The following is a 25134-nucleotide window of genomic DNA, read 5'->3' as shown; positions in this document are numbered from 1 at the left end:
CAATTAAGCATCCCATTCAGGAAATGCTTTTTTTAAACTGCTCCCAATTAGCTTGTTCTATACTTGGAACACTTCTCAACCTGAAAGCTTTTAAGATGCAGATGATTTTCTTTTGTTGCTGAAATTCTAAAATGTTGTAATTATTTAATTACAGAAGGATTCCGTCCAATCCCTTTTGACACAAAGAACTTTTAAACCAAGTAATCAATTAAAATATTTTGCAGTTCTCTAATGCCTTCTAACTACACATCTCAAAGCACATTACAAACATTAAAAAATTAAGCTTCAAGACCTCCCTGTGATAAGTTATGTATTAATACATCTATTTTATGAATGCAGAAACTGAGGCACAGGGAGGTTAAATGATCTACTCAAAATCAGGAATAGAACACAGATCTTGTGAATCCCAGCCCCAGTCTAAGCATTAGACTAATCTTCATGAAATAAATATAATTGGTTAGCTTTATTTGGAGGCTGTACTGTACTTTTCTGTCTCACAGATATTTGTTGAAATGTCTGCACTCAGGGTCATACCAAAAGGTTTGACTATTGCTACTGTAACCCACAGAGGGGGATCTGTGACAAACACTCACCAGTAGGTTAAACTAATTCTTGTTTGTTAAGAAAGAAAGAAAGAAAGAAAGAAAGAAAGAAAGAAAGAAAGAAAGAAAGAAAGAAAGAACAGATAACCAAGAAATCATTCCGGGATTTGCCAAACACTATTGCATTTCTTTACCACCTCTGTTTTAAAGACTCTGCCCAGTATATTCATGGCAGGAAAAGCCAAACAAATGGTCGACTATACAAGGAAAACTGAATATATAATGCAAGCCCTTATGAAAACACAGAGCTGAAAAAAATTTCATTCCAATGTAGCTAGTACTTAATGGCTTCTTTTCAGATTATGCATGGTCTCACTGCATATTTAATATCATCATTTGGAGAAAATGCAGGTTTGAAAGACTTGTGAAGTAGATTTTATGACTAAAAACCCAAGATACAGAGACTGCATTTACAGAAAGTTGATTTTGATTCATATTTTTGAACTGTTTTCAAAGCTTGTTTTATGTTTGTATGTCATGAGTTCCCTGCATCCATAGTCCTGGATCTATCCCAAAAGTCCTGAACTGTTGAAAGCTTGTAGTAGGTGCTAAACAGCACAACATTTCCTCTTGATGCATGCAGGGTAATCCTAAATTGTATTAGCTTCCTTTTGCCAATGCAATTTTCCCCTGTGAGTTTGAGCATTTGACAGTGGTCATACATCACCCAGACACCTATCCATGCATTACATATTTTATTTATAAAGGATGAGTAAGACTTGAATATTACAACCCTTTAAAAAGTTTAAATTAACTAATCAAATGGAGGGACCTGCACAGGAGATACTATTTACACAGAATAAAACAAAACTAAAAAGAAAGTTCTTACTCCAAAAGAAGCACAATGAAATATACAAGCATATCACTTTCTACCAAAACAGTTGTGTAAACATTAACCTAAATCTCTCCCAATCACTTAATTTATTTTTATTCCCTGAAAATAAATCTAAGTCAGCTCTTTGGCACAGATTATTAGTGTCTTAGTTACAATACCTCAAATGTGTTATAGCCACTTAATGCTGCTCCACCAGCACAAAATGGTCCTATAGTTGGCATAGCCAGTCAAGAGAGGATTAACATATTATAAGGGGTTTTCTGGTGACTTTTCTGCCACCTTTCATGCCTACACCTGGTACAGAGTGTCTAGGCCAAGCCAAGTATCAGAGCCACTGTCTCCATAAGGATAAACATGAAGTTCTGGGATAAATATAACCAGGTGTTTTCAGCATGCACTCTACATTTTAACAGTCCAGGGTGCAAAATACTATACTGCATAATGCATTTTCTAAACATCCTCCTAGATTTCTACATATACTCAGCAAAGATGCCACCTGACTGTCCAGCTCTTTTGAAGTGCCTTAGCAAAAAAGCATTCTGGAAGGGTATTCTGAAATTGGACTTCAGTGCTATATGCATCTCCTGTCTGAATTGCCTGGTGGCCAGGTTTGAAGTCTTAAGCCAGTGCAACAAATTCATCTGTAACTGGAAGCACCAGTTCATTTAGCCTAAAATTATTTATCTCAAAGTTTGGTTGCTGTTAATCTTCCCCTTAATCTCTTTGGGACTTTGTCCCAGATACTGACGTGTTCTGGAATAAATGTTCACATCTCCTTCTTTCGCATCTCTTGTTCACATCTCTCTACTTTCAAAGTGCTCTTTCCTGACTAACCAAACACAGGCACCTTAATTACACATCCCCTTCCAAAATCCTGTATAATAAAATTATTCAGTGTGACACTCACACCATAGTTATGGTTGCAACCAGTTCCCATTACATAAAAAATATATTTTACACCTCTAGGTATAAAAGCCTCTCTGTATCAATCAGTAGCAATGGCTTACCAAAACGTAAAATTTCCTGTAAAATCTGAAATTTGGTCTGATGTCTTGTGCTGACTTCTAGATAAATAAGACTTAAAAGAACAAAGTCTACTTCTAAATGTACATTCCCTAGTTCTCTAAATTTAAATTCCCTAATTGTACAAAACTGTTTCTAAACAGCTTAATTTTGAAACATTTTGTGTGCTCTCTGTTTTGACAGAAGAAATGTGATTTCTCTTCTTATCCAGAAATGTTTCCACCCTGGGAAGTAATAAGTCGGTACCTCTTTCCCAGGTATCAGGAATTACTTCTACTGGGTAATTAAATTAGAAGAGTCACTTCCAATGCTTGGCAATATAAACATACATTAGTTGATTAAATATAATTTTAATAAAAATATTTCAAAACTGCTCAGCTGATGGCTATTCAGGGAACATGTGCTGGAATATTCCAGAGCACAGAGCCTCAAATGCTAAATGCCTTTTTTTTTTTTGACCAGTGAGAACTCAGCCTCTTGTACTACCCCTTCTCATTAGCCAGTTCAGGAAGCCTGCTCATTTTCTATCAAATATGTCGTCCAGTCAGAAAGAAAAGTGGTCTGTCCTCTTTGGCGTTGGCAGTTTGGAATTCATCCCTCAGTCGGAACTGCCATTCATCTTCTAGTTCTAGCCGGACAACAGTCTGGCGAAGAGAATTGCGGTCTTGGCAAATAACACACAAGGTAGCACCTACATGAATGGTTAAAACAAACAAGTATGAGTGTTTTGTTTTATTCTCTAAATCATCAACCTGGTCCTGCAAGCTCTCAATTGTCTTCAGTGGGAGTTCTATGCCTGGAAGAGAGAGGAAGGATGGTTCAGTGCTCAGGGTGCTAGTCTAGGACTTGGGAAACCCAGGGTCAATTCCTTGATCTGTCAGAGACTTCCTGTGTGACCTCAGGCAACTTACTTGGCCTTTCAGTTCCCCATCTTTAAAATGGTGATAACAATACTTCTGTACCTCACAGGAATGTTGTGAGGATAAATACATTAAAGATTGTAAAGTGCTTAGACGTTATGATAATGAGATCCATCTAGTACTTCAGATAGATCACGATCAAGCCTTAGGGCTGGTCTTCACTGCACCCCCCCCATAGTGAAGACAAGCCTTTACATTTGTGACAGTTCTATGGGCCATATTTTGATACCCTTATTCACACTAAGAAGTACCTTACTGATTGCACTGGGACTACAGGGTCCTAATTTAGCAAAGCACCTCAAATTTAAAAGAGATTGAGTAGTTCTGGATACTTAAGCATGTGCTTAAATGTTATGTTGAGTAGGAATGGACTTAAGAATGTACTTAAAGTTAAAACTAAGCACAAGCTTAAGTTCTTTGCTGAACTAGACCTATATCAATTGTGCCATTTGAGGCCAATATCCTAAATAAGCAATCATGGACAATCAGGGTCCAGACACCCTAGGGGGAAAAGGTCTAAACCCCAAAGAATAAGAAACTGAATCAACGGATTCTATACAATATTATTGTACTATAGCAGTATATTGAGTAAAATCTCAAACGAAAGCTAGTGAAACGCCGGTCGTGATCTATGTGCGGATGGTGTGTAAACAGTTATGTATGTATGCTGGAAATACATTCTAGAATATATTTTGGGGCAGACATAATAAAAGGAACGTCCTAGACAAAGGAACATTGTTTTGTGTGTGTCTCCAGTGTCAATTGAGCAAGGTGAGGCCAGAGACAATGAAAGTTACATTTACACACAAGCCAACAGAGGGAAGGGATGTCAGCAGGAAAGGACAAACAGCAGGGGAGAAGAACTTTATGGGGATACTCTTCAGAATGATACATTTCAAAAGTTTACTGGACTATAAAATGAAGGAGAGTGAACCCCTTAGTTATCTATCACTTAAGGGAAAAGGGGGACAGAACCCTCTGTGAACATTGGATCTTCCTGACAGAAGGGCTGGAGATGGAAACTTAACTAACCTTCACTCCTAAAGGGTCCATCTCCAGACCTGTTCCTCCAGGTCAAGATTAAGGCCTTGTCCACGCTGCAGAATTCAGTCTTCAATAGCCAACCACCATTGCAGTGGCGAAACCACTATACTCCGTCACTTGTATCAGTCTAGCATACCCCTGCTTGAAACTGGGTTAAGTTGTACTGTACTGATCCAAATGGTAGTTTATAACAGCTTTGCCTGTCTACAGATCTGCAACAATGCAGCCGTGCCAGTGGCTGGCCACTGATGGCTGCAACTGGGACAAATCCCCAGAGTAGATAAGGCCTACAACACAGTGGCAGCGTAGCATGGGAGACGCTGGCAATACAACTGCTTGTTTGTAGATAGAGGACATCAGTCTCCAGTGCCGTCAGTCTGGAACCTTGAAGACTAATTTGATTCATTTGCTTATTATTTGTTATTAATATTAAACAACCCATCCTTTTTCCCCAAGATCTACTGAGTAGAATCTTATGGGTAAGATTTTGAAAATTAGAGGGGCACAACTGCAAGCATACAGTGATGCAAGCCTATTGCATACACACAAATACCCAATCTGCAAACATGCACTGAGTATTTATGAATATACATTAGGCAACTCAATGGTATGTACGCACCAGTGCCTGCCTAATTTCAAAAATCTATAGAACTGATAATACTTGTATGAGGATGTAGGTATTAATCTGCTGTAGTGCTGGATTGGTGTGATCCCAAATGGGGAGAGATGGACCTGGTTGACGTACAAAGGCAAAACATTATTTAGTTTCTGCCCAACGTTGGATTTGGCAACCCCAAACCAGACAGACACTGCAATTTGTAACAATCATTCTGCAGCTCACCTTTCAGGAAGTGAAACTTTTTCAAAAAGCTAGCTACAACGAAGGAGTCACAGAGGTAAAGCAGGAGTCCACTAAACATCAAACCAGAGCAACTGATGTTCAAAGAGTGAGGTCGGGAACTCATGTAGCAAACTGCAATCTGATTGGAGGAAAGAGGGATCAGAAATTAATTTTCCTCAGACTTCAAAGTAGTGTTGCTTCTTAGGGCTTTGCACAGAGGTGTGAATGTCTGCACCAGTTTAAAGTTTAGCAATCCTTCCTAATTATAGGAATGGTCTTTGTGATCAACCATTTGTGAGCATCCCTACTGCTCCCAAATAAAAATCCCTCCTCTGAAAAAAAAGTGTTGTATAAACAGCTAGATAGACATGGCAGGATTTACATGCCTCAACAACTGTCTCTCCCCTTAAAAATAAATCTGAGACATGCCTTGCATGTTTTACACACACACACACACACACACACAGAGCTGTATGGTCCAATACAGCAAACACTTATTGAAGTTCATAATTTTACTCAAGTGTCAATGGAACCACTTATGTGAGTAAAGTTATGAATGTCCATAAGTGTATTCGGGATTGGGTCCCACGGTTTTCTCTAGAGACTGGAAGCCTTTCGCTTTCCAAAACTCTCTGCTCACTCAGACTTCTCAGGCCGGTTAAGAACCTTGTATCAGAGGGGTAGCTGTGTTAGTCTGAATCTGTAAAAAGCAACAGAGGGTCCTGTGGCACCTTTGAGACTAACAGAAGTACTGGGAGCATAAGCTTTCGTGGGTAAGAACCTCACTTCTTCAGATGCAAGTCACTTCTTGCATCTGAAGAAGTGAGGTTCTTACCCACGAAAGCTTATGCTCCCAGTACTTCTGTTAGTCTCAAAGGTGCCACAGGACCCTCTGTTGCTTTTTAAGAACCTTGGAGATTCACTGAGATGTTTAAAGATTTGTCGCTCTCCCCCAATAAAGAAATTTTCCATATAGGACTTTGTGTCCAGAGTACTTCAGCTTATCAGAAGTCAGCCAGAAAGGAACTTTAAGGACTTAGAGCATTTGGGGGTAGAGCAAGTTGTGAAGTCTGTTACACAGCTGACTCGGGGAGGAAGACAAATTGGCAGGTCTACCAAGTTTGAACTTCATGTCGTTTTCCAGTTGGATGGGAAGGCAAAAACAAACAAATCAAAACACTACCAAAAAAACTTGCTAGCATCATTCATACTTGATTTGCATTTGAGTCCAAATACGTATTTTGGTTTTAGAGAGGGGCATGGTTCGAGCACAGGACTGGGAGCCAGGAACTCCTCAGTTCTAATCTGAGCTCTTGTGTGGAGCATTCACGTCTTGGCTTCGACTGGTCAATGTTTGTAAAATGCTTTGTAGGAGGAAAGTTATAAATATAAATAGCCAAGTTATTATATGAAGGTGAGGAAACACTCACGGAAAAAAAAATTCGGAGGCACTGGTAATTGAGACCTGAATAGAAAGCACAGGCTAAATTACTATAACTATTCCTTACTACAACTGTAGGATTGTGCTCTGTGTACTTTATTTTTAGTGTGCATAGTCATTCATAGCTTCTAACCATTCATTTTCTTTTTTGTAACTTACAAATTGATTTTTTAAATATCACAACAATCTATATTATACAGTTCAGAAGCCATGTAAAAATCCCAAAGGAATAGATCACAGAACGAGTACAACACTTGGATTAAATATGGGTTGGCCTAAACTGCAGAGTACTTGAAGATCATTTTGTTCAGTACCTGTGGTCCTAAGTTAAGGTAACAGTCCACAGATAGCACTGGATGGCTATAATTCTTCAGTGAAAGAGGAAAGAAGCGATGGCTGTGGTACTGGAGATATTTTTCAAGCAGCAGCTGAGCAGGTGCTGCTAAGAAGGTGTGCTTGCTGTCAGGAGCACAGATATACTGAGCAGGTGCGGTTGAGACTGGAGTTTCAGAAACCTACGTGGAAAAACATTGTGATATTGATCAATCCTGATCAGCCAAACCCCAATCATCTGAATTTGGGGTTGTACAAAATGCATCTCTGTCCCAAAAATCCAAAATGCATATAGCCACCAAAAATAGGTTATCCAAAACTCCTATTACCCAAAGGTTTCAGTTATCCATGGAAAACTGGAGTTTAATTATAGTTAAATAGCATTTTGGATTCTGCTTTGACTCAAAAAGTTCTTCCTGAACATGAAATGGTGTAAGGAGGAGTTATTAAGTAATACTTTACAACAGTTCTACATCAAATTCACAGTGAAAGTCTTTCTTGTTTGAAAAAAAAATTATGTGGTTTAAGACATTACACAGGAAGATGACACAGGAAGCGGTCAGGGTGCATTTATGCTGTGGGAATTATGGGTTCCAAGAGTTTCAGGTTAAAAAAAAAAAATCTAATGGCACACGTGTCCCATCTCTGGCAATAGAATGTACACCAACAAACCTCACTCTCTACATTAAAGGTTAATGACTGCACAAACAAATAACTAACAATGAAAGATAATTATCAACTTTTACCTTAGACTTAATATGAAAGGACCTGTGTCCTCCTACTGCAATTTGCTTCTTCATGACACTGAAGCGATTGAACCGACAGATCAGAAGACCGGCACTGTGGGCACGCAGGTTGAAATCAACATCATCGCACATAAATCTAGCAGGAGCGGAAACCACAGCTATTAATAAACGCTGCTTGTTATTGAACATTAGCAGACATATAGGCTCTCAGATACTACAGTGAGGCAGATTGTACAAATAGAAAGGAGTATGATCCCACCATAAATAAGGTCAATATAAAGGTTTCCACTGACTTCAAAGGACATGGATTAGGCCCTAGATGAGACACCTGGAAGTACAGGTCTCTGACCATATATTTCTCCTCTGTAACAAGGAGCATGTAACTGTTGAAATTTTCAACATTCCTCTGTAGAAATGCTATCAGTCTACATCAGTGAGATCAAGCATTTAAAAGCCACAGAATCACTTCTTCATCCAACAGCGTTGCAAAGAGCCACAATTAAGCACTATGGGCCAAATTCATCCATTTCTTAAGATTTCATTGGGTTGGATTTGGCCCATTTCAAATTAGAGATGGAACCAAATGGAAACTATCAATCCTGATCTGAATTCAGAGCAGATTTAGCAGGTCAAGCTTCTAAAATGGGCCACACCCATGTACCCTCATCTTTGGGTAATATTGATTCTATTCCCGATTATAAATATACATGTTCTACAAGAGAACTGGAATGACTTTTAGAAGTATGAGGATCTGATCCAGGATTTGGATCTGCGCTTTTGGTTTCACACATCTCTTCTCAGAAGTCAGAAAATCCCTATGTAACAAGCATTTTGTAAAATAGAGTTACTACATTCACCAAAACAGCAAAATAAAGATTACAGGAGGACTGGTTCTATTTAGGGCTCAGTGAGTAATCTGCCATTTAAAGCTATCAGTTTTTTAAATTATGGCTCTGTTGATAGATACTCTATTGAGTGATACTCACATGTGTCTTTGCTATCTCTGGCTGACTGTGTCTCTTTTTGATTCAAAATGCCATGTTTTCTGACCACCAATTCATCCTTGGAATGTCACACAATATTGCCCAAGCCTTAACAGAGAGCTGCATGCAGAACTATGGTGAGTCACCAGTGATTAAACACCCACAGGTTAAGTATTGCTAGTGTAAACTCGCATAAAACCTTATTCTTGACATTTTTGCATCACTCCATGCATTAATATTACTTTGCTTTATTGCATTGTTGGGTCCGGTACTATTCAACATTTTAATTAGCGACTTAGATAATGGAGAGCAGATGACACCAAGCTGAGGGAGGTTGAAAGCACTTTGAAAGACATGATTAGAATTCAGAACAACCCTGACAAATTAGATTGGTCTGAAATCAACAAGGTAAATTTCAATAAAGACAAACATGAAAGTACTAACACTTAGGAAGGAAAAATCAAATGCATAACTACAAAATGGGGAAAAACTGGCTAGGCAGTAATACTGCTGAAAAGGATCTGAAGGATCATAAATTGAATATGAACCAACAATGTGATGCAGTTGCTAATATCATTCTGGGGTGTATTAACAGGAGTGTCTTATGGAAGACAATGGAGGTAATTATCCCACTCTACTCAGCACTGGTAAGGCCTCAGTTGGAGTACTGTCCAGTTCTGGGCCCTACACTTAAAGAAAGATGTGGATAAACTGGAGAAAGTCCAGAGGAAAGCAACAAATGATAAAAGGTTTAGAGAAGCTGACCTGTGTGGAAAGGTTAAAAAAAACTAGGCATGTTTAGTCTTGAGAAACAAAGACTGAGGGGAAACCTGATAACAGTCTTCAAATATCTTAAGGGCTGTTATAAAGAGGACGGTGATCAATTATTCTCCATGTCCACTGAAGGTAGGACAAGAAGTAATGGGCTTAATCAGCAGCAAGGGAGATTTAGGTTAGATATTAGGAAAAATGTTCTAACTATAAGAGTAGTTAAGCTCTGAAATAGGCTTCCAAGGGCAGTTGTGGAATTCCCATCACTGGAGGTTTTTAAGAACCCCTATCAGGGATGGTCTAGGTTTACTTGGTCCTGTCTCACTGGGGGGTGGGGGTGGGGCTGGGCCAGATGACTTTTTGAGGTCCCTTCCAGCTCTACATTTATTCAATTCTATGATTATTGTTTTCTTAGATTAGCACTCAGCTTTCCATTCAAAAACGGCCTCAAATGGTAATACTCTGTGTGAAAATGACTATGCCCCCACAGGCTAAACAGCCTGAGAACACCGCTGTATACAGGAGATACATGTGGCTATGGTTCTAGTGCTCTTGAAAAGTGCCAGTGACAGACTTGAAGATTTAAGTCACCTGTTTATCCATAGAATAGTTAAAGCAGAGATGCTTCCCCACAAATATGCCTCAATCTAGATTTGGAAAGATCACTTCTAGAGGTGACAGTCTCTTATCCTATTCAGCCCTGTGCCCCTCTGACAATTACTGGCAAATGTGGTGGTGGTTTTGTGATGTGAACACTTGTCCCCCAGGAACTGAGTTCACTATTTCACATGGGTTAATGAACAGCTGCCAAGTGGTATCTGTAGTAAATGAAGCTTTAAGAACCACAGTGACTATGCTTGGCACCTTTAAGGTCTGGAACCTTATGTGTGGCCCAGTTAAAAAAATGGGTAGCAGAAGGTGGGTTGGAGATTGATCCCAAGAATGGAGTGGGCTGGATGCAGCTTCTCCCTAAAGGCCCCCCATCAATGTTAGAGGGATTTGTTTTTGTTGTTTTCTTTCTTATTATTGTTCTCAACCAATTAAAGTTATTGTATTTAGTTAAAGAGTATGCCTAGCTTAGGTGGAGAGAGATAACAGTCTTTTTAGCCACTTCTTACCTGGGCTGGATTGGAACCAGCAACTTAGATGTAAAATTATCTCTATTCTATTAGCAGTCTCCTGAGAAATCCAACTCGAGCGAGTGAGAGCTTAGCCAGAGTGAAGGCTGCATGATTTGGTCCTTGCTCTACATTGGAGGCGCCTATGGATTCACTCACCTGTTCTGGTTATATTGGACATTCTGAGTCAGATCCACATTCAGCAGGATGAAGTCATGTACATGGCAACAGGAGAATGGTTCCCTGATCTCACCACTATTTGTTTTACTAGACCATTTCCTCATCCCAATCAAGGCGTAGTGAGTGACATTAGGGGTTGCTTCAACGTGTTGCAGAATTTGCTTCAAGGAAACGTTCCTTTCAGTCCATGTATATTCACTACAATAGGTTGGAAAAAAATGTTTCAAATTCAAAGTGTACAAAAAATAATCCAGTTCATCTGAGCAGTATCTTACAATAGTTATAAATCTGAGCATAGTAAACAGGCAGCAGTGATGCTAGACCTACTGCCTCATCTACCTAAAGCTCATTTAGCTTGGGCTATAGGTTTGAAACTCAGCCTGGATTTCTCAATATGTTCATTAAGGTTTGTAAATGTTTTAAGTTAACCTAACTCTTGCTCCAAGTGATCCTGGGAAGATATGTTTACCATCAGCCCATTACAAAACCACATGGAACTTTTCAGCTTTGACTGAACTTTGCTTTTGTTTTGGGATTTGACATAAAATCAAACATACAAATTGAAACAGAAAAAAAGATTTCTCCAAATCCCTGAATTTAGCACAGCTCTGGTAATAAGTAAAACTGGCCCAATCAAGTACTGTTTTAAAAAGCTAAGAGACTTGTTTTATCATTTGCAAACTGAAATAAAGTAGAAGTCACATAGGCTGGGACTATCAAAGGAGCCAAAGAGAGGTACTGTAGGTGGCCAACTCACCCTGAATTTCCATTAACTCCCTTAGTTCCTTCAAAAATCTTACCCAGAATGCCACCTATGTGCCTCAACTGCTGAGTGAACTTGATGGGGGTAGCAGCAAATGGGACAGACCTGGCAGCAAGACACACTAGGTACATCTTCCCCCGTGGTAGTTGGGTGAAGGATGCTGTGTGGTCTACATCCCCCAGCTCCAGCACCATGTGGAGTCTCTTTTGGCTCTGTTCCACCCTACCCACGAACGGGAATCCAGCCAGCAGATGCTGTGGATCTAGCCCAGAGGTGGGCAAACTACAGCCCACGGGCCACATCTGGCCCACAGGACCCTCCTGCCCGGCCCCTGAGCTCCTGGCCTGGGAGGCCCCTCCCCTGCTGTTCCCTCTCCCCTGCAGCCTAAGCTCGCTCCATCGCTGGCACAATACTCTGGGTGGCAGGGCTGCGTGCTCCTGGGGCAGCACAGTTGCAGAGCCGGGGTCTGACCCAGTGCTCTGTGCTGCGCTGTGGCATGGCTGGCTCCAGCCAGGCGGCGCAGCTGCCTGTCCTGGTGCTCTGGGTGGTGCGGCTGTAGCGCTGCCAGTCACTGGTGCTCCAGGCAACGCGGTAAGGGGGCAGGGAGGGTTGGATAGAGGGCAGGGGAGTTCGGGGTAGTGGTCAGGAGGCGGGGGTGTGGATAGGGGTCAGGGCGGTCAGAGGGCGGGGAACAGGGGGGGTTGAATGGGGCAAGTCCCGGGCCGGGGCCATCATGGAACAGGGAGCGGGGGAGGGTGGATGGGGCAAGAAGCAGGGGGGGTCGGATAGGGGGTGGGGCCGGGCCACACCTGGCTGTTTGGAGAGGCACAGCCTCCCCTAATCGGCCCGCCATACAATTTTGGAAACTGGATGCGGCCCTCAGGCCAAAACGTTTGCCCGCCCCTGATCTAGCTGTTCAGCCATTGGGGGTCAGAGAGGATTTTCTCTCCCATAGGGCCAATTGGCAGAGGACAAGGGAGTTTTTCACCTTCTCAGCATCTTTGAGACACAGTAGGTTAAGTAGTAGGGCTGTCAAGCTATTAAAAAAATTAATAGCATGATTAATCGCACTATTAAACAAAAATAGAATACAATTTATTTAAATATTTTTGGATGTTTTCTACATTTTAAAATATATTGATTTCAATTACAACATAGAATACAAAGTGTAAGTGCTCACTTTATATTTATTTTTGATTACAAATATTTGCAGTGTAAAAAACTAAAAGAAATAGTATTTTTCAATTCACCTAATGCAAGTACTGTATTGCAATCTCTTTATCATGAAAGTTGAACTTACAAATGTAGAATTATGTACAAAAAAACTGTATTCAGAAATAAAACAATGTAAAATTTTAGATGCTGCAGTCCACTCAGTTGTACTTCTTGTTCAATCAATCGCTCAGGCAAACAAGTTTGTTTACATTTGCAGGAGATAATGCTTCCACTTCTTGTTTACAATGTCACCTAAAAGTGAGAGCAGGCGTTCTCATGGCACTGTTCTAGCTGGTGTTGCAAGATATTTATATGCCAGATGCGCTAAAAATTCATATGTCCCTTCATGCTTCAACCACCATTCCAGGGGACATGCGTCCATGCTGATGATGAGTTTGGCTCTATAACAATCCAAAGTAGTGTGGACCGATGCATTTCATTTTCATCATCTGAGTCAGATGCCACCAGCAGAAGGTTGATTTTTTTTTTTTGGTGGTTCAGGTTCTGTAGTTTCCATAATGGAGTGTTGCTCTTTTAAGACTTCTGAAAGCATGCTCCTCACCTCGTCCCTCTTAGATTTTGGAAGGCACTTCAGATTCTTAAACCTTGGGTCGAGTGCTGTAGCTATCTTTAGAAATCTCACATTGGAACCTTCTTTGCCTTTTGTCAAATCTGCAGTGAAAGTGTTCTTAAAATGAGCATGTGCTGAGTCATCATCCAAGACTGCTATAACATGAAATATATGGCAGAATGCAGGTAAAACAGAGCAGAGGACATACAATTCTCCCCCAATGAGTTCAGTCATAAATTTAATTAACGCATTATTTTTTTAACAAGTATCATCAGCATGGAAGCATGTCCTCTGGAATTGTGGCCAAAGCATGAAGGGGCATACAAATGTTTAGCATATCTGGCACCTAAATATCTTGCAATTCTGGCTACAAAAGTGCCATGCAAATGCCTGTTCTCACTTTCTGGTGACATTGTAAATAAGAAGAGGGCAGCATTATCTCCTGTAAACAAACTTGTTTGTCTGAGCGATTGGCTGAACAAGACGTAGGACTGAGTGGACTTATAGGCGCTGAAGTTTTACATTGTTTTGTTTTTGAGTGCAGTTATGTAACAAAAAAAAATCTACATTTGTAAGCTGCACTTTCACAACAAAGAGATTGCACTACCGTACTTGTATGAGGTGAATTGAAAAATACTATTTCATTTTTACAGTGCAAATATTTATAATAAAATATATACACTTTGATTTCAATTACAACACAGAATACAATATATACAAACATGTAGAAAATATCCAAAATATTTAATACATTTCAATTGGTATTCTATTGTTTAACAATGTGATTAAAACTGCAATTAATTGTGATTATTTTTTTGAGTTAATCACGTGAGTTAACTGCGATTAATCAACAGCCCTATTAAGTAGGAATGTGCTTAGTCCCTAACTGAGGTAATTGGTTGCACTGTTAATTTGTCTCAACTTGTGGCCAGTTTCCAGTGTGATTAAAAAGATACAGTGCACGGTTCCCAGAGGTAAAAGACCTTGGATTTTCCTGATGGGCCGTGGGCTCATGGGGTAGAGGGAGATCTTGTAACCCTTGTGGGCTAAGGCCTGACATCCCCACCCTTCTGCATACTCTGTCTCCCTCATGGGTGGGGGAGGGGGTAGGACTCAGAGAGAGCTGAGTCCTGGGAGGGGGTAGTTGAGGAGAGCCTAGCCTCAGTGATGGGTTTTATGGTAGGAGCCCTGTAACCCCTGCACTGGAACCACTTAATGCCTGGTATAGGTGAGCGTGGCTGATGGGCAGGTAGTGCCCCTCCCCTGTGGTAAAGCTAAATAAAAGTTCTGGCCTGCCGCTTAAAATCCATCCATGTGTGTCTGTACTCATTGCACCGCTGTATCCGGATTAACTGTACATGTGACGGCCACCCCTCTTGGCCAACACAGCTGGGACTGAACCACACAACTCCAGAACCAAAACCATGAGTCACTCCAGCCTGAACTGAAGTGCCAAGCGGTATGGCTGAAGCTGTAGACTGGGCACAGATGGGAACTAACCTACATGCAGACAAATATATCAAGAAATATTTCTCTGTCACCAGGCAAATATTATACCCTACTTGTTACACAGAGTAAAAGCCTTGCTGTTTCCATGATGTCATTTCAACAAGTTGTGCTTAGAGTTTAAAGCGATCAGCTGAAAAAAATCATGTTCCTTCATTATGGTGTTTTACCTTTTTCTGTCTCCTGAACAATCGATTTCTACCGCATTCCACATAACACAGGAATCATCCGAAATGACAATGAAAGGCCAGATATCCTGGGGTTTAATCCCCAGTTCTTCTTGCCGATTTCGTTCTAGTTCCAGATTGTGATAAGACAGCTCTTTTATTAGAAAGTGTGCAGCACCTGAAACCCAAAACAGCATAAACAAGAGGAAAATTCTGAGATGGGAGGTGGCGGTGGCAGGGGCAGGAGTTGTTTGTTGATAAGTGCCAACCTTTCAAATGTTCATGGAGCACAGTGTGGCTTGCTCACTCTGAAGGTTAATAATAATATAATATAAGGAGATACACCTATCTCATAGAACTGGAAGGGACCCCAAAAGGTCATGGAGTCCAGCCCCCTGCCTTCACTAACAGGACCAAGTACTGATTTTTTGCTCCAGATCCCTAAGTGGCCCCTGCAAGAATTGAATGCACAACCCTGGGCTTAGCAGGCCAACGCTCAAACCACTGAGCTATCCCTCCTCACAGTACAAGGATGGTGATTAAAGGACTCCAGAGCCAATCTGTCGCCATCCCCTACCAAATGCAACTGAGTTGACAGGTGTGGGTGTTGTGTCAGGCTGCTAAGGCCACATGAGACACCACTGAGGAAACTAATAAGATGAGTTTGATTTTTGTGGTGGGAATTTATGTGATGCCTTTAAACTGTGAGGGACAGATTTACCTCCACTGATACCTCCTGGCACCAGCCACTGCACATGGGGATGGACCCACCTAAGTGATGAAAACCATAATTCCCTCTGTCTGTCCACCTTGGGGGTCCCACCAGAGCAGACTCTGGGTGCTCTATAGAAACCCTTCTGGCAGACGCTACCTAAGAAATGCACCAGATCAGTGCATTATTAGGCACCATAGCCACTCCCCATCCCTGGCCAGCACCAAACTCATTTAGGGCTATGCTAGTCAGCTATGAGCCCTGCTCAAGTTCCACTGCCTTGAGATGCTGCAGTCCCTCCCACTGACAAATGTCCTGTGGCCAAGAATCCTCTGCTGCATGTTGCACCTGGGAGAAAATGCCCCAGAGTCACATGCCTTCTTCACTAATGTTAGCATTATAAGGTTAAGTAGGAATGACTTATCAGGTGTTAATTGATTTTGCATTTACTTGGGGTACAATACAGTTAACCACCTATCACAGTAAAGAAGGAGGGTGTGATTTCTGAAGCACAGTATATATGGTGAGATATACTGTGTTGCAAGAGATCACTTATTACAAACCTCTCGGTGAGGGCGTCTGTACAATAACACACATGTGTTTTACCTTTTTTTTCTCCTCCTAATACCTACCTACTCCAGCACTGTTGAAAATACTTGGCAGCACTAGCATGATGTGGTTCGGCCAGTATTTTTTATATATGGCCATTTCATACTCCTTGACAACTAGAACATGCAAATGGCTGGCACCATCCATTGCATGATACAGGTTGAAAAGTCCATGTTCATGACGCCCAGTTGTGGGAGTAAAAGTGGGGCTTTTTATGTAATCCTGACTCTGTAAAGTAAATACAAAAATGAAGGATGAGTCTCTGTATTATGCTGAATATTATTTAAACAAAAAAGGCCAGATCCTCAGGTGGTGAAAGTCAGTGTACAATGGAGCTATGCTGATTTACACCAGATGAGAAACTGGCCTAATATCTAAATAAAAGAGAAATTAGGAATTTTTATAAGAGTTGGAAGAGAACAACTTCTATCAAGTGACAAAGAAAAGGGTCTTGATCGCCTGATTAGCTGGTAAGAGAGGGATAGATACATATAGCCCCAGATGGGATTGCTAATTCTTGATCTACCAGGGATATAGGATCCTCAGTGGCTTGACAGGCCCTGAGGAAGGAAAAAGAAAGTAAAGAATAGAAGAATAGAAAGCAACCAGACATTAAGAGAAGTGAAAGAACAACGAGAAAAAGACTAAGATGATAAAACTTTACACAGCTATAGTGACCCACATCCAATGATCTCGGTAGCACTTTGCAAACATGCATTAAGTCTTACAGCAGCACACCCTATGAAGAAGGTAAGTATTATACAATTTTTACAGATGAAAAAAACACAGAGAAATTAATTGATTTGCCGAAGGTCTCACGGCAGATCAGAGGCAGGGATGGGAATAGAATCTGTGGAGACTTGACACCTAGTTCCAATGAAGTAACCAAAGTAAATTGAGGGTGCTTCCGGTGGCACACAGTAAATTGGGATAATTTTGTATTCTCATCAGCTGAAAAACACAACTCTCTCTCAGATAAAAGGTGTTGCGTAACTTCAAGTTTGATTGCAGTCTGGCAGATGTATATTAAAAAATATGCTCCTACCTATCTAGGCATAAGCTGCCAAAAGTGAAGGATGGAGTATGGATCAATAACTTTTTTGTGGACAGCTTACCTTCTGCACCATGAAATCTCGGCTGCTACTACTATTCCACAAATTGCTCCAGTAGTCTAAAGAGAGTATACTTCATTGAATCAGGCAGAGATTGTTCCGGGCTTGCATGGGTCATTGTACAGGCTCATATCAGAGACAAGACAGACTGCTCAGATTGATAACCTCTGCAGCTGTCTTCCCTGAAGCTACCATGAGGTTCTGCACGGTCACCACAGAGATTCTTTCAAAACTCTCCTTTATGGTATCTGGTGGAACCACTTACGCAGGCCAGGACAGGCAAGCCAGTGATAAATTGCTTCCTCTTATTTAGTCACAGGCTAAACAAAAACATGTACATTTGATTCTCAAAGCTGAGACCATTCCTCTCTTCAGTGTGTTTATCCAGAACCCTGAGAACTCCTGAGTCACTGCACAACAATCTCCAATTGTCATAGTCCCGACTCACAAACAGTGTGTGCCCAGGACCAGCCTTGATTATGAGTAAGGCTATGATTATGTCACAGAGGTTGCAGAAGTCACTGAAACAGTGACTTCCAGCGACCTCTGTGACACTGGGGACCCCCGCAGCTGACCAGCCACTGCCAGCAGCGGGGGACCCTGCAGCAACCCAGCCTCCATGGAGGGCGGGGAACCCTCCCACAGCTGCCCAGCGGGAACCCCCGCAACTGACTGTTCGCCGCCGGTGGCAGCAACCCCTGAGCTGCCCAGCGGCTACCACAGGGGTCCCTCCTGTAGTGGCTCAGCTGCTGTGAGCAGCCAGGCCGCTCCCCGCAGCTCCCAGCCACCGGGGATGGCAGCAGAGGGACCCCAGAGCTGCTCAGTGGCTGCGGGCAGGGGGGGGCCTCCTGCAGTTCCCAGGCATGGGCAGCGGTGGCAGAGGTACCCCGAAGCTGTTCAGTGGCCAGGGGCAGAGGGGCCACCCGCAGCTCCCAGCCCTGCAGGGCAGTGGGGGGACCTGTCCAGCTCTAGCCCCACACAGTGGCAGCCACTGGGAAATGGGGTCCCTGCAGCTCCCATCCGCTGCAGGGGGGACAGGGTGCTGGATCCTCCTCCCTCCCTATTTAGTCAGAGCTGTTTTTAGTAAAAGTCAGGGACAGGTCACAGCTTCCATGATTTTTTGTTTATTGCTCGTGACCAGTCCATGATTTTTTTTCTAAAAAATATCCATGACAAAATTGTAGCCTTAATTATGAGCAAAGCAAGTATTTGATTGGGACCTTGCATTCCAAGCAATTTCTGCAGCTTGTCTTCCTCTCCATCAAGGGCACCCAAGGAGAAGGAAACAACTCACTGCCAGACCATTCTCACCATCTCCCGGCAGCAGAACCAGTAGTGACGCTAAAGTATGATCGGACCCTACAAATCTTTAGATCAGCCCTGTCTATGCCCCATATGTGAGTATAAATATAGTTATCCATCTACCTTATCTGTGACAAGCGGTAACCTCATACTTTCCAGCTGTCTTCCTGGTTGACTAAAGACAAAATGGTGCTCCTTTGACTTGGGGATGATAAAATGCAGCTGGATCTCCTCTCCGAGCATAGAATAGGAAAAGGCAAAAGCATGCAGGGTGGACTCATAAAGCTGAGGGGGGGAGAAAAGGACAAATTTAATTATTAGATTCTAACTTTTCTTCTCAAGAGAGCACAGAACAGTCCATGGACATCACTAAGTCAGCGCCAAACCAGAAGGAAACCACACATGGCACAGGAATACTTTTTACCTCAGAACTCATATTAATACTAATCAGTGACATTTGGCTCAAGCACAACATATTCACTAAACAATTTACCCAGCTTCCTGGCCAGAAGCCATCAATTTGCTCTTTGTTTCATCGATGGTAGCAAGGCTTGTGGGCCAACCTCATTTCTCAGTAACGCCATGTGCTATACAATAGCTGCAGTACTTGCATTGCTGATGCCTTTTTCTTCACATTCTAATGAGCAGCGAACTGGAGGGTTTGTTTGAATAATCAGAGTCCACATGATGTGTATAAAATGCTCTCTGCAGCAATCAACTTACTATCTTCAGCAACTGCTCTGCCCCAGAGCAAATGTTAATAAACCCTAGGGGAAGGTTTACTGGGAAATCAATGATCATTTATAGCGGTTAGTGTAGAATGTTGACTATAGCACTTCATAGGTCAGTGGGAATGATCCAAGGAACAGTCGTGCAAAGTCCACAGAGTGAAACTGTTGACCTCCATGACCTTTACTGACCCTACCAGCCATGAATCTGGGTACTCAAAGAATACCAGAAGATATTCACAATGTGCTTTGTCATGCACTGCTGCCACTATCAAAAATTAATCATCACTAAGATAAAACATTTTGTCTAAACAAAGATCCCAAAACTGCAATCCAATCCACTCACACAGACCCTTGTGCCTGGGCAGGACTCCAGTGACTTCACTGGGGCTCAGTGCAAGTGCAAAGATCCAACTGCAGTATCAGGGCCAAAATGTATACATCAGTTCTCTATGGAAATGCTTATAGATCAAATATGCAGCTTGGGTACCAGTACTGATACTATAAAGTATGCACAAAGTAATTTACAGATCTGCTACAGATTTACTATTCTAAATAAAAATTAGGCATGACTTACCTGATACCTGGGATTGAAGCCCATATATTGATGGCACTGTTCACAGTGGTGGTATGTATTGTATGCTGCATACTTAGATAATCTCATTCGAGTTGTCTGACGGCGCATATACATGTCCTCCTGTTTTCTGCCCATTGATCTGTCTGTAAATAAAAAATATTGGACTGTATTCATTTTAAGTATATTCTAGGGCCCATTATATCCCACCTGTGATGAATAAACTGTTTATGTAATCATCACAAGCCTGCATCGATAGTGGGAACACCAAACAAAATAGATATTCAGCCTGAGCTTTGGTTTTATTATGTGTGTATCGAAGGGGAAAGAAAATAACTGTAGATTTAAGTGCTTTGTCATGATGGGTTCGGTGCTCATTTATAATAACGCAGAGGTGCAGGTAAAGCAAAATTATTATTATGATGATTACTATTCATTGAGTGCTGACTTGTGCTGGGCACAGAACAAACAGAGAGGAAGACACCGTCTCTGCTTTCACAGAGTGCAGTTTAAAATGCTCTCTGCGTTATTATAAATGAGCACTGAACCATCATGATAAAGCACTTAAATCTACAGTTATTTTCTCTCCCCTTCGATACACTGGGGGGAGGGGGAGGGTTAGTAATGGTATATCAGGTGGAAGGACAGTATCGTGGTTAATGCAATGGACTGGTAACTTGGGTTCTGTTTCTGGGAATGTCACACACTTATTGTGAGACACTGGGCAAGTCACCTTCAAATGCTCTAGTTTTTAGATGCCCAAACTGTGCTGGGCACCCGCAGCTCCAGCTGAAAATCAGGCCCCATGTGCCTCAAAATAGAGGCAACTAAAATCAAAGGCTATTTTTGCAAATGTTGGTGCTGATCTCTCTGGGCCAAATTTACACAGGTATTTAGACATGTACAGATGCATATAGGTACCTTGTGAGATGTACAAAAGTAAATCGGAGTCCAGTGCCTAGCCCACTTAGGCACTTTTGTAAATCGAACTTGGTGCCTATCTGCATCTTCAGAAATAAAATTATCTTTGAAAATCTGGCCCAGGGAGGGAGTTGCTATCATGTAATTGATGTCAGAGCCAAATGAGGAGAGTGTCTAGTGACATTGTGATGTGGACTTTCATCTAGTTGGTCCTGAACTGAGACACCAACTCGTTTCACACAGCCCACCAAATAGCCATCAAATGGATCACTACTTCAGTGGACCACATTCAAACTGGTGACCTACAGTTCAATCCTAACTTTAGCCAAGGTAGAACATGGTTTTGGGCCCACTCTCCTAGCAGCTAAACAACCGGAAAAAAAAAAAAGCCAGCCAATCAGGAGTGGAGGGAAAAACCAGCTGAGTGCCACAGCAGTTTGGAACCCCAGAAGTTGGTGCCTGGGCGGCCGCCCGGCTTCCCCACTCCTAGAACCAGCCCTGCACACATGCGGAGTCTTATTGAAACATAATGGGACAACTCAAGCAAGTAAATTTACTCAGATACATAATTGTTTGTAAGATCAGGGCCTTACTAGTGAAAGGCTACATAGCTTCCATGCCACAAAATACTCACATTGCTGATCCTTATGTGTTGTTCCTTATCTGACAAACTTTTAATCCTTTTTCAATTTAACCCTCATGTTAAAACTATAAACAATATACCTCTGTACATTGTAATTACATATCGACGAAATCCTGGCCCCATTGGAATCCTGGCCACATTGCCATTTGCTTCAATAGGGCCAGGATTCCATCCATGCTGTCTATAGTGCAAGTAAATAAATAAATACATGCATCTCTCTCTGTTATATTTTAAATTCTGACCGTCACTGTTCATATTTTGAAGCCTTGTACAAATCAGACTTGCATCTTCATATTTCGGATCATGAATAGTGTAGTCAAAAGGTATCTTCTTAAATGTCTCCAAATCAGGCCACATGTCTCCTGGCTGGTGATAACATTGATCTGATTCTTCTTGGAGTTCTATAATAATAGTAAAAAAAAACAAACCCAAACATGCAGTTTACAATAAATGGAATGATGTCTACAGTTTTACAGAATGCTTTTTTAAAGAGATGTGTGAAATCAATTGAAAGGTTCAAATGATTGCATAGAAAGATACCCCAACCTAAAGCAAGTCTATGCTATGCATATAGTTTAGGAGGTTATTAATTATTATGATTGTACTATTATTTCTTTTACTATTTTAAGGCAACAACATCTGTGAAGCTGTTTTCTGCAGAAAAACTAGTGATCATCTGATCAATTACTCAACATTCCTCACCCCTCAATGCAATTCTGCCATAACAGAGTAAAAGCACCAGTCAGAAGCCATCTGGAATCACATATGCACTGATAATAAAAGCACCACAGCAAGGATTTTGCTGGTAAAATGGACCAGCCAGCAGGAGTCTCTCCACTGACTTGGATACACTTTGGAGATAGAGTTTTCAGTTAAGGGAATTTGGTTTGTTCTCTCCCCCACTAGTAAGGAGTCCAAGATGTTTGGGGGCAGACCCTAAGCTGTTGCAGTGTCATAGTTCCACAGAAGTGACTGGAGCTATAATCATTTACACCAGCTGAGGAACTGCTGCTTGGAAACTAGAAGTAAATAGGAAACTCAAGCAGAGCTATTCACACAGGATGAAATTCCTCCCCATGCAGAGGGCCAGCCAGCATACAATGTATGATCCTCTTAGATTCTCCGTAAGCACTCAAAACAAGAATTTAAATAGCAACAGAGGGTCCTGTGGCACCTTTCAGACTAACAGGTGCCACAGGACCCTCTGTTGCTTTTTACAGATTCAGACTAACACAGCTACCCCTCCGATACAAGAATTTAAATGAGACTTACATGAGGCAAAAGCTTTGTACTGCTTCTCTGCACAGGGGAGAATTTTACCCCCAATAGTAAAAAAAATATCAAATAAATCACTGTAGTGATTGATCAAAGTAAATAGCAGAGCCTCGGAGATGTCTAGAATTACATCTGGAGAAAGAGCGGAATGAGGGATATGCTGAAAAAACTGAGAATAGAATCAACTACTGGAAAGCAGGAATGTGTGTATGGTCTTTTCTCATTCATACGATCTCTTGTTTACCTAAAATGTATAATACAGTGACAGTATTGCTAATGGTTATAAATCTGTCAATGTTTCCAAGTAACCCCCTTTTTTGCATTTGACCAAAAAATAATCATTCCAGGCTTAAAGTCAGTATATTGTTTCTCAGCATGAGATGAACTATTTTTAACATACAAAATGCTGCTGCCAACTTTCTAAGAAAAACAGAGATGTGCTGAGAGGAGGAGTGAGCTCTAAATGGAGAGAAATTAGCTAATCACAGGATTCCAAATTAGAAATTAAAATCCTTAACTCCTTAATTTAAGAACTCTAAATGGATTGCAGTAATGTAAATGAACTACAGTGTAAAGGTGAAAAGCACATGATAAAGTAGTCAACAACTGGTCCAATTAACAATGTGACAAAAAATCCCCAGAAGCGAATGTCTCTTCATCAACAACTTACTAATATTGATTTCTTCCTCATCATAAACATCCACTTCCGTCAGTCTAATGAGCATTCTGGACAAGATACTGAGGAACTGAAGATAGGCTCCCGTTTTTCCTATCTGTAACAAATATATAAATCAGAAACTAAACAGTTGTTTATCATGAATGCCATTCTGTCATTATTTGGAAACTTGGAATTGTAATGATTATTGTAATCTAATTTAAAAGTAGGTCAAAGTCCAACTCTTAAATTCTGTTGCATATACATTCCTATTCCTGTATATTCACAAGTTTATATGGGATGATTAATGACTCATCTTGCACAGTAATGAGACTGTTATGCAGGAAATTAACATTCAAAATATACCTTATATGATACCCTTGGGATATAGGCATACAAATAAAAAAAACTCACCACAAGCAACTTCTCTCCCCTGAACTATACTCCCTACAATGGGCAGGAAAACACATTTTTAATAATCCAGACAAGTACATTACATGAAAATCTGCCAGGGAAAAGCACAATATAACTAAAGCTTTACCTCAACCCTTCCAAGCCTGTGCATTCATTGATTGACATATTGAGGCAATTGTCTATACTGAAGAATGTGTTGAAACAGGTCCATAGGACGGAATGCATCATACCCAAATAGTTTCTCTTTTCAGTCAGATATGATATGCAAAAATTTTATTTCCCCACAAAGCTTATGTGATCCGTTTTTTAAATTACATCAAACATCTAATGCTTTTCTTTTTTTAACCCAAACCAGAGAAGATACAGTCCTTCTCTCCACTATGCAGACATGCATTGCTGTGGTTTTGTACAATTTACTTTTGCATCTGATTTTACAAAGGGATGGGCCAATTACTCTCAGGCAGCAGATAGTTTAACCCAGGGGTAGGCAACCTATGGCACGTGTGCCAAAGGCGGCACACGAGCTGATTTTCAGTGGCACTCAAGCTGCCGGGGTCCTGGCCACCGGTCCGGGGGGCTCTGAATTTTAATTTAATTTTAAATGAAACTTCTTAAACATTTTAAAAACCTTATTTACTTTACATACAACAATAGTTTAGTTACATATTATAGACTTATAGAAAGAGACCTAAAAATGTTAAAATGTATTACTGGCACGCGAAACCTTAAATTAGAGTGAATAAATGAAGGTTGCCGACCCCTGGTTTAACCAATGAATTGTCCTATCATCTTGCGTGTGAAGTTTACTGGACACAATGTTAAATAAATAGATAGATAGATAAATAAATAAATGAGCAAGCACCTAAACACAGCACTTGACAAACACTGGGCCCTTAACGTTAATGTGGCTTAGGAAGAAATGTCCATCTTGCAGGGATAAGAGCAGCTTTCATAAATCCTATTTGCACTTTGCCTTCTTTCTGTGTAATTCAACATTAAAAATTACACTGAAGACAACTTGATAATCATAAACAACAGTTGCCTCTTCAGTGCTCGGGCTTACAAATTAATTATAATCCTGATCTTGCTTCTATTGAAACTGTACAGTTTATTTCAATAGGAGAGCATGA

The 25134-nt window shown here is 41.1% G+C and overlaps 1 protein-coding gene across 4 annotated transcripts in view; it reads right to left on the bottom strand.

Moving 5' to 3' along the window:
- Positions 1-1282: 1282 nt before the first annotated feature.
- GREB1 (growth regulating estrogen receptor binding 1) overlaps positions 1283-25134 on the bottom strand; it is a 97941-nt gene continuing 74089 nt past the window's right edge. For all 4 annotated transcript variants that reach the window (XM_054021970.1, XM_054021969.1, XM_054021971.1 and 1 more), the window contains 11 exons: positions 23606-23708; positions 21903-22061; positions 20100-20242; positions 18918-19079; positions 16404-16608; positions 15063-15237; positions 10817-11035; positions 7786-7921; positions 7021-7221; positions 5266-5404; positions 1283-3151 (listed from right to left, as the gene is read on the bottom strand). In XM_054021970.1, coding sequence (XP_053877945.1) covers positions 2988-3151; positions 5266-5404; positions 7021-7221; positions 7786-7921; positions 10817-11035; positions 15063-15237; positions 16404-16608; positions 18918-19079; positions 20100-20242; positions 21903-22061; positions 23606-23708 — 1806 coding nt within the window. In that variant the 3' untranslated portion in view covers positions 1283-2987. The remainder of the gene's footprint in view (positions 3152-5265; positions 5405-7020; positions 7222-7785; positions 7922-10816; positions 11036-15062; positions 15238-16403; positions 16609-18917; positions 19080-20099; positions 20243-21902; positions 22062-23605; positions 23709-25134) is intronic.

This window comes from Malaclemys terrapin, chromosome 3, assembly GCF_027887155.1.
Source record: "Malaclemys terrapin pileata isolate rMalTer1 chromosome 3, rMalTer1.hap1, whole genome shotgun sequence".
NCBI classification, from domain to species: domain Eukaryota; kingdom Metazoa; phylum Chordata; order Testudines; family Emydidae; genus Malaclemys; species Malaclemys terrapin.
Note: the sequence above shows the minus strand (reverse complement) of the source record. Positions and strands in the feature narration are given on the sequence as shown.